This window comes from Kwoniella pini, chromosome 6 (genome assembly GCF_000512605.2).
Source record: "Kwoniella pini CBS 10737 chromosome 6, complete sequence".
Lineage (NCBI taxonomy): Eukaryota > Fungi > Basidiomycota > Tremellomycetes > Tremellales > Cryptococcaceae > Kwoniella > Kwoniella pini.
In genome coordinates, this window is record NC_091721.1 from 1538453 (window position 1) to 1551716 (window position 13264).

At 36.8% G+C, this 13264-nt stretch overlaps 4 protein-coding genes across 4 annotated transcripts; all 4 read right to left on the reverse strand.

The window, feature by feature from the left end:
- Positions 1-13: 13 nt before the first annotated feature.
- On the reverse strand, positions 14-2670 carry I206_105017 (uncharacterized protein; the record flags this gene model as incomplete). Its single annotated transcript, XM_019154319.1, has 7 exons — positions 14-217; positions 289-486; positions 577-780; positions 846-888; positions 956-1422; positions 1499-1660; positions 1762-2670. 7 exons carry the CDS (start codon positions 2668-2670, stop codon positions 14-16), a joined length of 2187 nt encoding a protein of 728 aa, XP_019013059.1.
- A 776-nt stretch (positions 2671-3446) lies between these two features.
- On the reverse strand, positions 3447-4891 carry I206_105018 (uncharacterized protein; the record flags this gene model as incomplete). Its single annotated transcript, XM_019154320.1, has 2 exons — positions 3447-4097; positions 4175-4891. 2 exons carry the CDS (start codon positions 4889-4891, stop codon positions 3447-3449), a joined length of 1368 nt encoding a protein of 455 aa, XP_019013060.1.
- Positions 4892-6968: 2077 nt separating this feature from the next.
- Positions 6969-10261, reverse strand: I206_105019 (uncharacterized protein; the record flags this gene model as incomplete). Its single annotated transcript, XM_019154321.1, has 9 exons — positions 6969-7136; positions 7212-7643; positions 7708-7772; positions 7836-7981; positions 8036-8158; positions 8263-8660; positions 8746-8947; positions 9026-10107; positions 10244-10261. The coding sequence occupies 9 exons, from the start codon at positions 10259-10261 to the stop codon at positions 6969-6971; spliced, it is 2634 nt and encodes an 877-aa protein (XP_019013061.1).
- Positions 10262-12188: 1927 nt separating this feature from the next.
- Positions 12189-13159, reverse strand: I206_105020 (glycine cleavage system H protein; the record flags this gene model as incomplete). The annotated part of the gene is made up of 4 exons (XM_019154322.1): positions 12189-12280; positions 12556-12687; positions 12774-12920; positions 13072-13159. The coding sequence occupies 4 exons, from the start codon at positions 13157-13159 to the stop codon at positions 12189-12191; spliced, it is 459 nt and encodes a 152-aa protein (XP_019013062.1).
- Positions 13160-13264: the final 105 nt, after the last annotated feature.

The following is a 13264-nucleotide window of genomic DNA, read 5'->3' on the forward strand; positions in this document are numbered from 1 at the left end:
CAATCACAGATCATCAAGCAGTAATTCCGGTTTCCCTTTCCCTCCTACCATTCGAATTTGCTCCTCTACTTGCTGCGCGTGATTTCGTATTGTGATGCGAATGATTATTTCTAGGTGGTCTAGACCAAAATTTGACTTGAGCTGCTCTTGAAACTGTCACAATCGACGTTTGTATCATGTGTACACCCGTTAATAAATTACCTTCTACAACTCGTGTCTATCAAAACATTATCTAAGCTTAGCATCTCTCTCTGAGTACAGGAGAAAGTAAAACAAAAAGTAGCTCACCATGACAGGCTGTAGTAGCGCAACCTCACTTCTAGGTGGAGCAGGATGGAATATACTCGATTGAACATTCACAGGTAGATTTGATTTAGAGTGTCCAGCAGATAACGATAGACTACTACCTCCTGCACCTAATTTGTGATGTGATGTAGTTGGATGATGATGTCTTGGTCTATGTAAAGCGGCAGCTGAGAAATCCCACTATAGCAAAGAGTGTCAGTTTTAATAATAGTTGCATTTCAAACATTGTTCATGTTGTAGCGCGAAGTTTACAGGGAGGGTTCAACTCACAAGGATCAACTTCGCATCCTCACCCACACTAGCGAATCTATAAGCTCTAGCTTCTCCCCTAGACTGATCGAACGCTATAGAAGTTACAAATGCTGAATGACCTTGACATCTAGCTACTATACGCGATTCCCTTGCTGAGAAGATCGTAATAAGATCATCTTGTCCTCCTACAGCCACGAATCTTGAGTCGGGTGACCAAGCGACCTGTCGGGTAAGTTAGCTTTCTCCTCAAAGCCATGAATAGTCGGCATGATCGAAGTATCACTCACGCAAGTAAGAGACCCAAAGTAACCGGCAAAAGTATCCGTTAACCTGTAAGAAGTCAAGTCGTCAATTGTGCACGGTAATTCCGCAAGAAAATGATCTGAGCAAGATTTACTGTTCCTCAGCTACATCAACCATCCTTAAATTCCCATCTTCAGCAGCGATAGCCAAAAATCTTCCATCAGGTGAATATGCCATTGCAGATATTTTGACTTTATCAATCTTATACGCGGCAATAGGATTTTTACCTGCCCAACTTCCCAAATCTTCCTTTTTCGATTTAGCAGGTAATGTATTTAATAAATTCCAATCTTCATTTTTCCATTTGATTAATCCTTCTTCCCAATCTTCTTCACCCGGTTCAGCTTTCGCTTCAATTGAAGATGTTGAAGTATTCGAACCTCTTCTCATTGAATCGAAATAATTATTCCATGGTAAGACGAATGCCATAATTGACGTAGGTGGATCATCTGCGAATAAGTGGAATCGTAGTATTGTCGAATCGGCAAAATGAGCGATCAGGTGATGAGGCTGTCTAGGATCAAAGTGAACTCCCAGTACTGTTGTATTGTTGAGTAATCCCTAGTGGATATGAAATTTTATCAGCAAATGCTCGAAACATATGAGACGGCGAGAGTCAGATTTGGCTAGAACCTACCCCTTTGTTCAATCTTGAATATTTACCGATTGCAAAATCTACCCAAATCAAATCGCCAGAAGTGAAACCTATAACTACATCTACTCTATCCGGACCTAACGTATGCAGATTGACAGCATGGCACGAAGGGAGTTGAGAGAATGTGATTCGGGTAAGGGGTTCCTACAAAAGGTATCAATAAATTTACTATTCAGCTCAACTCTTCATTTTTCCATCCTTTTGACTATATATAGCATGGTATTTTAATATGTTACTTCACTCACTTTTGTTTTTGGATTTTCTTCTCCCCATCCAAAAGTTCTACCTAAATTCCAAAATCCATATCTAGCCATTTCACCACCATTCCTTCCTTTTTCAGCTAAAGTTTTTAATAAATTTTCTTGAATTTGAGCTCTAGTTACAAAAGTTGAACTTGAAGATCTTAAATTATTTTTAGGACGTGGTAAATTAATATTATTAATACCATTATTATTTGTTGTAGATGATGTAATTTGATTTTGATTATTTTTAGTAAATGGAATTCTTTTTGTTGTTGAAGAAGAAGTATTTTGACCACCAGGTGGAATTGAAAAATCATTTAAAAGTACATTAGAAGTAGGAAAATCTGTTGAAGGTGAAGAAGAAATTTCATCTAATTCAGAATTTATTGAAGGTTCATATAAATATGATTCTTCTTTTGGAGGTTGTAAATCATTTATTATACCTGAATTTAAATTTGAATTTGTTTGTTGTTTACTTAATAATCCACCAAAAGAACGTTGATCATTAATTTGTTTAGGTGGAAACCAAATATTTACAAATGACATTTTAACAGGATTTGAAGGTTGTGCTTGACCATTTACAATTGAAGATCCATATGACATTGCAGTTGATGCAGGTGGTCCACCTGGAAAACTACCAGGTAACATACCTGGACCTGCTACCATAAATCCACTTGCACCTGCTAAAAAAGTAGATGTATTTTGTTGTTGTCTTGCTAATTCTGCTGCAGATGGATGTGCCGGATTACCAATATTTGAAAATCCTTCTGGAGGATTCAAGTGATATGTACCTTCTGGAGCATGTAGTTTATCGGGAAGATCACCCACTGGAACAACGGGTACAGCAGGAACAACTGGTTTTGGAGGTAAGATTCGAAAGAAGTTGGTTGGAGGGGGAATGTACAGCTCCATGATGACGTTGAGGTAGAGTGTTCCCTATATCAGGCTCGGTAGAATAAACAAAATCTTGGAACACAGTCTTTGACAAGTGATTCGCCTCTAACTAGCAGTAAACCTGTTGTATTGAGTAAGAATAAGCAATAAAAGTCAATCGATTAAAGTATAAGTATAGAAAAGAGCTCCGATATACATGGTGACGGGGTGTAATTCACGTGACAGAACCACTTGATTCGCAGGATACTCGGGCCGAAGGGATAAGTCGTAATGATATATATTACATAATAATAATCCATTTTAAGGGTTGCCTTCATTCATCTTCACCCTGCATGATGACGACGACCACAAACGGGACACTTGTAACTTCATCCACTTTATAATTGAAAACAACTGGGCAGTCTATTGTTTGAAGCATAAACGATAGGATGGTAATTGTCTTGCCGATCAGATCATGCATACAATTGGCATATCATGCCAAGCTGACTATGGATTGATACAATGAGTATGAGGGTGTACAAAAGTAATCATGCTATACTATGCAATGCTATGCTGTGTTATGTTTTATGTGAAACTAGTTACGATATGATGAACATGGGTAAAAATGATGAGGCATGAGATGCGAAAATACAAATTCTGAGGAGAAATTGACAACGATGACAGTACTAAGGACAGGCGGTTGCGAATAAGACCTGGTCCTAGAGGTTCAAGACCGGGTAAAAATGTAGGAGATTACGATGTTTCTGGGCTTCATTATGAAGACGATTGGAATATGTCCGGGAGAGCACGAATTATCATCCTCCCCACATACAAGAATTAGCAGCGATGGGTTTTGGAGTTGGCATTTCACCAGTTACTAAAACTTTGATTGGACTTCTACTTCTTTCTTCTCCGATATTTTTTCTAGAATTCATTTTAGTATTTGTTGCGTTTGGATCAAATGGTATATCCCAATCTGCTGATTTACCAAGAACATCTATAATCCATTCTTTACCTTCTTCAAATTTATTTGTTATTGGTAATCCAGCTGATAATGATTTTGAATTCATACATTTGAAAGTAGCTTTACAAGCTTTATTTGAAAAAGTTAAAGGTTGTTGTTGAGTATGAGAATGAGAATGAGTAATTGATTTTGTTACATTTGGATCTTCAATGTTAAATGCGAATCCTATACCCAAACCTAAACTTGGGGAAGGTAAAAAATCCACAGGACGTGAATCTGAATTTGAATTCGAATTTAACCTTGGACTAGTCATTTGATCACTTTTGCTTGGGAAATTATCATAAAGTTTTAAAGGTGGTAATTTTTCCCTTTTACAATTTGAAGAACTAGAAGGAGAGCTTGATATCGAAGAAGTCTTATCTTGATCTTTATCGGATGATCGACGAATAATTGCGTGAGGAATAGAGGGTGATGGGATTGATTCAGGAATTTCAGGAGGGATCTATGGGACGAAACAATTCATTAGTAAAGTGATTCTGGGGTTGGTTATCCAAGGAGAAGAGAGAAGAGAAAACTTACATCTGTTAAAGCTGATTCTTCAGGCAAGGATTCTTGAACCTCTTTCCACCAATTATCAACCTTGTTAACCAATTCCGCTCTATGTTTAGCAAATCGCAATTGTCGTTTATAATCATAACTTGCAGATCTTTCATATTCATATCTTCCTTTATTAGCTTGAATCGTAGCTCCACTAACATGTCTTCTTGGTCTAGCAAGTTTAGATCTTCCTCTAAATGAACTTTCTTCATGTAAAGAATTACTTTCAGCTTGAGAATTTGTAATTATACTATTTGTTTTAATTGATCTTCCAGTAGCTATAGAAGATATATTATCTTTCAATTTTGAAGAATCTGATAAAGTAGTTGTTGAAACAACACAATCTGAACTTGAATTATCAATCTTTTTGATATTTTTCTTTTTTAATAAATCAGGTTTAATTTCTCCATTTACTAATACTTCAACTTGTATATTTGGATCTAATAATGATTTGACTTCTTTATCCTTTGATTTTTTATGTGATTTTCGACTTGAAAATCCGTTAGGAAGTTCAGGTAAGATAGATGATGAGACTGACACTGATCTAGTTGTTGATTTTGATGATATTGACGGATTATGAGCTTGAAGAAGAGAATACATTTGTTGAGAAATCGATGCATGATATGCCGAAATAGAGCCTGTGTCTTGCATCACCATGGTCGGAGGGTTATCGTTGAGGAATGGAGATGGAGTAGACATGATGGTTTTATCACAAAATTCTATTCGATCCTCGACATGACCAATTTACTTGTTTGAGTGGAAAATGATCGATTCTCCTGTGAATTCGTTGATGCAAGATCTGTGGTAATATTACTTGTATCGTGTGTGAGTCGTTGTTACAAGATGGAAGTCGAAATGGTGGCGCTATTTTTGTCGTCGAGGTAAATTCCAGCTATATGATGTAATCTTCTCTACGGTAAGTGAGGCAGTTGATTCGGTATGAGACCGTTTTACCAATTTTGATATTAGTCTGACTCAAGTATGTTTATCCTACACAATTGATTGTCTATCGTCGTCGTCGTATTTATCGTTGTCGCTTTGAGAAGAAAGATGAAGTCTGTAGAATACTCTTTCCAAACCTAATGAAACAAGGAAGATTTGTTGGAGTATTTAAAAAAGCAGTGGCAGTGGAAGTAGATTTTAAATGATGTCAGATCAAGGGGTAGGGAATTCATGTGCCCTTTTGTTCCTTTTTGATTCCTCAAAAAACCCTGAGTTAAAAGTGATCGTCAAAAAAACTAAAAGAGGCTGATTTTTGGCGGATTTACGTATTTATCAAAATAGATTGGCTGAATTAATTGGTTCTTTCTCTTGAATTAAAGAAATGAAGTGAAGAATTCTAATTGTTGAAAGTTGGTGAAGAGTATATCAATGTTGTTTATATATGTGATTGTAGTATTTTGGTATACAAAAAGAGACGAGGGAGAACAATAAGGAAAAATCAAAAAGGGCAGACCAGATAATGACGCGAAGACCGCGAGATACTCCGTTCCGAAGAATTGTTTTGAAGGAAGTAAACTCGGATGCTAATTGTTCTGATACCGTCTGACGCGGGTGTAGATTCTATTACAGTGTTGAGGGATCAATGATGAATATACTCTCAGATGTCAGATGTAAACGAAAGAATAGTAAAAAAGAAGATTCAAGTGTATCTAGAATATGATTGCAGATCATGTAGATCATATATAATTAAAATCCTTAACCCGTAGTAGTAGTTCAAATATATCTCATCAATTCTTATAAGACAAAAGCTCTGGACTTTCAATCGATTTAAAATAAGTATGTAAGATTATAACGTACATTCCTTTGAAAATCCTATTTATATAAAATACGTAAAATCCGCTGGATGTTGTCTAACAACGTTGAATATTTAAAATAAAAGAATCAAACCCCGTATAAATGTTATAAACTCGTCATATTATAGAAATCATCACTACTCTTGCATATAATAATCAAATCGGAAGTAAAGTGAAATATCTATTTCGGTTTTTTTCAGGATTTATTTTGTAAAGCTTTCATAATACATTCACCGATAATCACATCACGGGGACAGATCGACTTTCATAGATTTATTTTATTGACGAAAGTGGCTTTTCCCTTTTAAACTTGAGTACTTTTCCTCAAATCACACCCATCTTAATTACGAAATATGTTTACGTTTTTTAATTATATAATTCTTCCCTTTTACAAAAAGGTGAATAACCTTGAAAGGAAAACTGTCGATCATTTCTAATTCCAATTTCACAATATGAGCATTTTGTAGTGCTAAAATCCCACAATTAATTCCCACTTACCAAACGCGTCTTACCTCACAAGCCATTCCTTTAGATATTTTGACTTCATGAATTTAATTTCACTGGGAATCCGTTTTTCGCGGGTTATCTGTGATAATGCGGCAATGGCTTTTGAAAGGTGACTACCATCATTTCTTCTTATATATTCTACTGCAGAGTCAAAGGAAATACATGATTCATTATTCTTATTTTATTGACCATGAACATATATAGTTCTTGCACTAATGAGAAGATACAAAAGGATTTAAGTAAAGAAAAAAAGTGTGAGATAATATTGAGTATTTGAATATTTGATTATTTGATTATTGACCTGATTGATTATACTTTTCATTTTGGGTATATATTCAGCTTCTTGTCTTTGATTCCCCCCTCCTAATCATCTGAACGACAATCCTATTCCTGTAATTTTTCTTATTATTCTCTTTTATTAATAGCATTGTTTGAAGATCCGTTAAGTGTCTTGGGGTAGTCTAAGATACCCTCTAATCCATATCAACATCACTTTGCCTTCTAGTTCTCAACCCATCTGTATCTCCTTCGTCCTCCTCATATTCATCTTCGTCGTCATCTTCCTCATCATCCTCATCATCAACTGCATTCTCAGGATCGCTATCTGAGTCCATCTGTTGTTCAGCCAACATCGATTGAGGCTATGGCAAAATCGCCGGACTAGATCAGCACCTTTTACTTCCTGCTGGCGTTATTTCTCGTTCGATGGTACTCACCATCAACGATTCTCCAGTATAAGTGAAACCTCTAAAGTTCTCTTGCACACTACTTGTCAAAGGACTACCGCTGGCTCCCGGTAAAGGTGGTCTTTGAGTCTTGTTTATCGCCATACCTGGAGCAGCGTTATTCATATGCGAAGCACTAGATAATGAACCTCCCGGTCCAAGGTAAGAATGTTTTCCAGGTGGTTGTTGAGTAGATTCGTTTTCTTCCCAAGGTATAATTCCAGCTTCGATCAAAGATGAATTTGTAAATTCTGGATCGAAATTGGCGACGGATTCATCAGAGTCTACGATTGGCTTGAAGGGAGGGGTTATCTGTTTCTTATACAGCAGATCCCAATCTATTGATTTAAAGAATGGGTGTTCTTTGAGTTCTTCCGTTCCTCTTCGAGCACCTAACCGATTCTGGGGGTTTCGGTTAAGTAACTACATAATCGAATCTGTCAGCTGCAAACTCCCACTACTAAAATTCGTGACTTGATGAGCTCACCCCTTTGACAAATTGTTTACCATCATCATCTATAACATGCTTGGGGAATCGGATCTTGCCATAACCTGATAACCAGCTCAAATCAGCAATTGCGAGTGAAGTAGGGTATGAGGCCTGAGTAGACTCACAGATCAACCGGTACATTTCCTGTGTTTGTTCAGCGTAGAAAGGACTCCAACCACAACACATCTCGAAAAGCAATACACCAAGTGACCAGAAATCGACATGTTTACCATAACCCTTCTCGTCAAGCAGCACTTCTGGAGCAAGGTATCTATGAATACGTCGTTGAGCTTGATGCAAATGTCAATCACGAAGCTGGACTCACTCGGTAGTTCCGCAGAATGTGTTAGTCAATTTATCATCTGATAAATCAGGTTTCGAGAGACCGAAATCACATAAAGCTACATGTCCTGTTGCGTCCAGAAGGATATTTTCGGGTTTGAGATCTCTATGTCACCTCATCATCATTAGGATTGTCCAATTGTCAAGATACATCAAAAAACGAAGAAAGTATGCGTATAGCAGCACCTATCAAATGGGATTTAGACTCACCGATACACAATATCATACTTATGTAAATGCTCCAATGCCAAAATTAACTCTGCAATATAAAACCTAGCTCTATCTTCACTAAATCTGCCTTCTTTTTGTAAATGCCAAAATAATTCCCCTCCACATTTATAATCAGTCACAAAGTATAAATCCCTATCTGTTTGGAATGAAAATTTCAATCCAACAAGGAAAGGACATTCTAAACTTCTTTGTAAAATCTTTCTCTCTCCAATTGTATGAGCAACTTCTTTTTTCGCTACAATTTCTTTTTTACTTAATACTTTCATAGCGTAAATTCTTCGAGTATCTTTCTTTCTAACTTGGAAAACCCTTCCAAAAGTTCCTCTTCCGATTAATTTCAAAAATTCGAAATCTGATGGTTTGAGAGATAATGATTTCTGTAGAAAAGAAAAAAGGGTTCAAATGGTCAGCCAAATGATTGGTTATTATGAATTTCCGATTTCTCGTGTTAATGAAACTTACTCTGACAACTTTATAGGTCATTTGAATCCATATTTCACCTGTAACGTGCTCTTCACCACGAGTAGCAAGTTTGTACCAATTATCAAGGGTATAACCATCTTGCAAAACAGGTTTAATATCTAACATTCCCAAGAACCCTTCACCTGCTCGACCTTTGTCATAAACAGATACATGAAGTGCAGATCGGTTTGAAGTTAAATCACTGCAAATCTCATTAGCTATACATGTCATCTCCGACGATGCCAAAAGATGAAAATGAATGAAAGGCATCAAAACCCACAAGGTAACTTCCTCTTTCCAAATCGGATCACCTGGACCAGGTTTACCTAACCAACTTCCACCTGAGCTAGGTTCCTCTGCACGAGGAGTCATGGCACCGCTACCATCGCCACCTTCTCTCTTTTTACTTCTTCCAACAGCATCTGCAAATGCTCTTGAGATCGCTCCCACTCCTAAACCACTTGTAGATCTAGTTAAATTACCAGGTGTTCCAAGAGGTTGAGGTGTAGAATGAGTGAAAGGAACAGCTGAGTGAGAAGTAGTTTGATGTGGTGGACAAGAAACATATTCATTTTGTTCAAATTGAATAACTACGTATGGTTGTGGTGATGATCCATCAGGTTGATTAGTTACCGCTAATCCTCTTGCTGAAATAACTTTAACATTTAACGTTCCTCTTGGTCCACCACCTTCCCTATGTTGAGGTGTAGAATATCCACCGGTGTTAGTTGATGTCGTTGTTGTTGTAGAATTCATAGGTTGGTCTGTATCTTGTGGAGCGGGTATAGAATCAGGTGCTTGGATATGTTGTGAAGGAGGACTTGATCCATCTGCTAACTTTGACATTGCTTTTCTCATTTTAGGTGGTTCATGTAATCCAAATCCCATACCAGTATTCATTCCTACACTATCACCAACTGTTACTCCTGTTGTAGGTTGTCCAGCACCAGGTGTACCTAAAGGTAAAGGCATAAAACCATAATTTGTTGGAGTTCTTGGTCCACCACCTGATCCAATTGATGAAGGTAAAGCAGTATTACCTCCTATAGCAGGTGAAACAGGTCTTCTGGTTGAAGGATCTAATGTTAAACTTGCTGTAGAACGACTTAAACCTCCACCGGGAGTAGTCGTACCTCCTCCTACAGCCCCAACCCCAGATTGTGTTTGATATTGTGGATGTTGAATTGTGGGAACTGCAGAATCGAATGGATTAGCAGTTGGATGAGCTGATGCTCTAGGTGTTGCTTGATCAGCAGGTCCACCAAGCGAAGCGAATGATGCTGAAGGTGATAATGTTGGTGATGGAGTTTCTCGTTCCCCAGAATTATTATTATTATTATGATGCGACGACGGCCACAATTGCTATGAAATATATTTCTATGAGTATCAGGTACGAATGACGTTTTCAAGCAGAAAGACTTTTATTGAGATATCAAGTCAAATGGAATTAGGCAAGGTGGAAAAAAATGAAATAAAAGGTGGCAAGTTTGTAACTTACCTTGACACCTTTCAACATGATGAATAAGCTTTATTAAGATTCCGGTAGTGACCTAATTAATTATGCCAGAGAGTTGAACGGTAATATTATTGGTAATATTATACTATACAGTGTGAATGATGCAAATGTTGAATAAGGAGTATGTAATGAGAAATTGACGAAATTGAAATGACCAGCTGACTTTTGTTGATAATGTACGAATAAACGTTTTTTTTCCCGAATCACTAAGCCGACGTGAGATTGGGTTTAAAGTTTTTTTTTTCGTACACTGGTTCCACAATAAGATGAACTGAAGATGATCAATCCTAATGATGTATTCTAGGAAGCTTGATAGACAGTAGCAGATACTACTTGATCGTGATGCAAAGTTTGATATTGAAAATTATTAGTCCCACTTTTGTGAGATTGGGAGTTAGTAGTTAGTAGTTGATTGCTCCGCGTCTTGCGTCATGCGTCATTCATAGAGTAATCAAATTTCACTCTGACTGTTATTTTATTTACCCTTACTATTGTACCAGTACCTGGGATGTGGGACTAATGCGGTGCTCTCCGAATCGATTCAATACCAAATCAATCAATGCAAATTCGCATTACCCCACTCAAACAGCCAAGCAAATTGGATGTCACCGTATCAGAAACTGTAAGAATCATTTTTACCATGTGCAATCCTCATTTTTAACATCACAATGTAGGATGAAGAAACCAGTACTAGCATATATTGATACAACAAAAACAATAAGCGATCAGATGACTTGCTATTCCAAGTGCCTGCGGCAAAATCATACCGTCCATTTTATGATTCTTCTGATACCTAATTGGCGCCGCGGCGATACTGGAATACATATAGATTTAATATCATGTTAAGCATGTTTGTGGCGGTGGCAGTTTACTTTTAAGGAAAAGGAATTTCTTTTACTCATTAGATGAATTTCAACAATTCTATGAAAGGAAACCTATATATGCCTGAATCACATGCATAGGCTTTTCGAAATCAAGTAATAGATCTCATGATACCTCACCAAAAAGGTGGTGGCATATGTATAATATTTTATGAGATTGCTTGATTAATGATCGAGAAGTCACCCATGATTATCATTATGAACGTATGACGATAGTAATTTGTTAAAGAAATGAGACTATATGGTGTCATGATTGTCTCGCCATTGACAAATCGAGTTTGGATATACCACAACAAAAAAAATAAGCAGTATTAATGCTATGATGTTAAATTTCAAGAATCACTTGTAATTGTGGGAATGATTATCTCTTCAATTATCTATATACTTTTCTTCCTCTATCGAAAATAAGAAACTACAAGATCATAGGCTTATGAAAACCTTAATTGATTTTGAAGTTCCCCAAAATAAAGTGTTTGTCTTTATAAATAATACTTTTCGTTATTCTTTTCTACATTGCAAATACAACAAGGCGAAAACAATATAAATATAACATTGAAAACAATACGTTCAGAATTAAAGATATCCTTCCTCAGATATCAATATTTCGCAATCCGGCCACATGGAACAGGCAATCCAAATCATGCGGATAATCAGGTCTTGGGAATCGAGATCAATAGTCGAGATAAAAGGTAAACGATAATTCCGAGTTTCTGCACATTACTCCATACAAGTCTGAAGGAAGGACTAACAACACGTTAATGATGACTGATTGTATATGGTCAATAACGTTTTCATCGTAAATATGTTCATGACCGGATTCTCTTGAATCGCCTTGCCCGTTACATACATGACATTAAGGAAATCAGTCACGACTAATTTGAACGAAAAACAATCCTGACTTTTGAGTATCCCGGCATGACATGTAAAGAGAGGGAGGGATTTGAAAAGATATAAATTGCATATAAACATCTTATTTTGGCAAAGCATTTCACGTCTAACAAAATCCCTCTTCATTTTTCTCTCAAAGATTAAATGATGTTTTCTAATTATTGACCTTCACAGTGAGCTTTGTAAGCTTCGTCATTCAACAATGCTTCGAATTCAGCTGGGGCAGAAAGCTTGATTTTGGCGAGCCATCCTATGGTGTACAAGGGTTGTCAGTTGATGAGTTCTGTTGTAAGGTTGTAAACACGATAATATCCTTTATGTCAGTAGGAAGCAGGAGGGAAATTGCCATTGAGGACTGCATAGTGGAAGAGACAGGGAAAGAGAGTTGGGGAGAGGAGGGAGGAGAGAAGAGGAAGAGAGATGAAGGCAGGGACGAAAGAGCAACAAGGATTAGGCGAAAGTACAGAATGTAGAACACTAGACCCGGAAAGAATCAAAGAATGGTTCTAAGAATGGGAGACTCACCTTTTTCCTCAGGAGATTTGTTCAATAATCCAGGTTGATCCGCCAAAGTTTCATTAATTTCCTCAACTATACCTGAAACAGGAGCGTAGATATCTGAAGCTGCTTTAACAGATTCGACAGCTCCAATAGAGTCTAAGTAGCACCAAAAGATTTCAGCTTTGAGATTAATATGGGTGTTTAAAGTAATTTCTTCGGTTAAAATGAAAATATCAACTCACCACCTTGAGCAACTTCAGCACCTTGTCCAGGTAATTCAACAAATACAACATCTCCTAATGCTTTTTGAGCATAATCTGTAATTCCAACTGTACCTATATTCGTAGTTGAATCAAATGATACCCATTCATGATCTGTAGTGTATCGAGCTGAGAAAGGTAATTCAAGGTGATTGATTGGAAAATTGAAATTGAATTGATGAGTCAATAAATTGTTCCAATGAAAAAGAAGAAAGGTTTATTGACTTTTATCAAATCATAAAATCTTATATTGATTAGAAGAATTATCTTTTCCACTCACTAGATATGAATCTAATAGATGAGAATCTAAAAGCAGGTTTGGCAACTTTCAATTGAAGAGCAGGTCTAACTAATCTAAGAGCAATCATTTTGAGTTTATAAACGATTTCGTGATAATGTACTTGATAAAAAAGATCAATCAGAAGAAAAGAAAAGAAGAGTTAATGCGAGAGATAATACTTTGTATATATTAA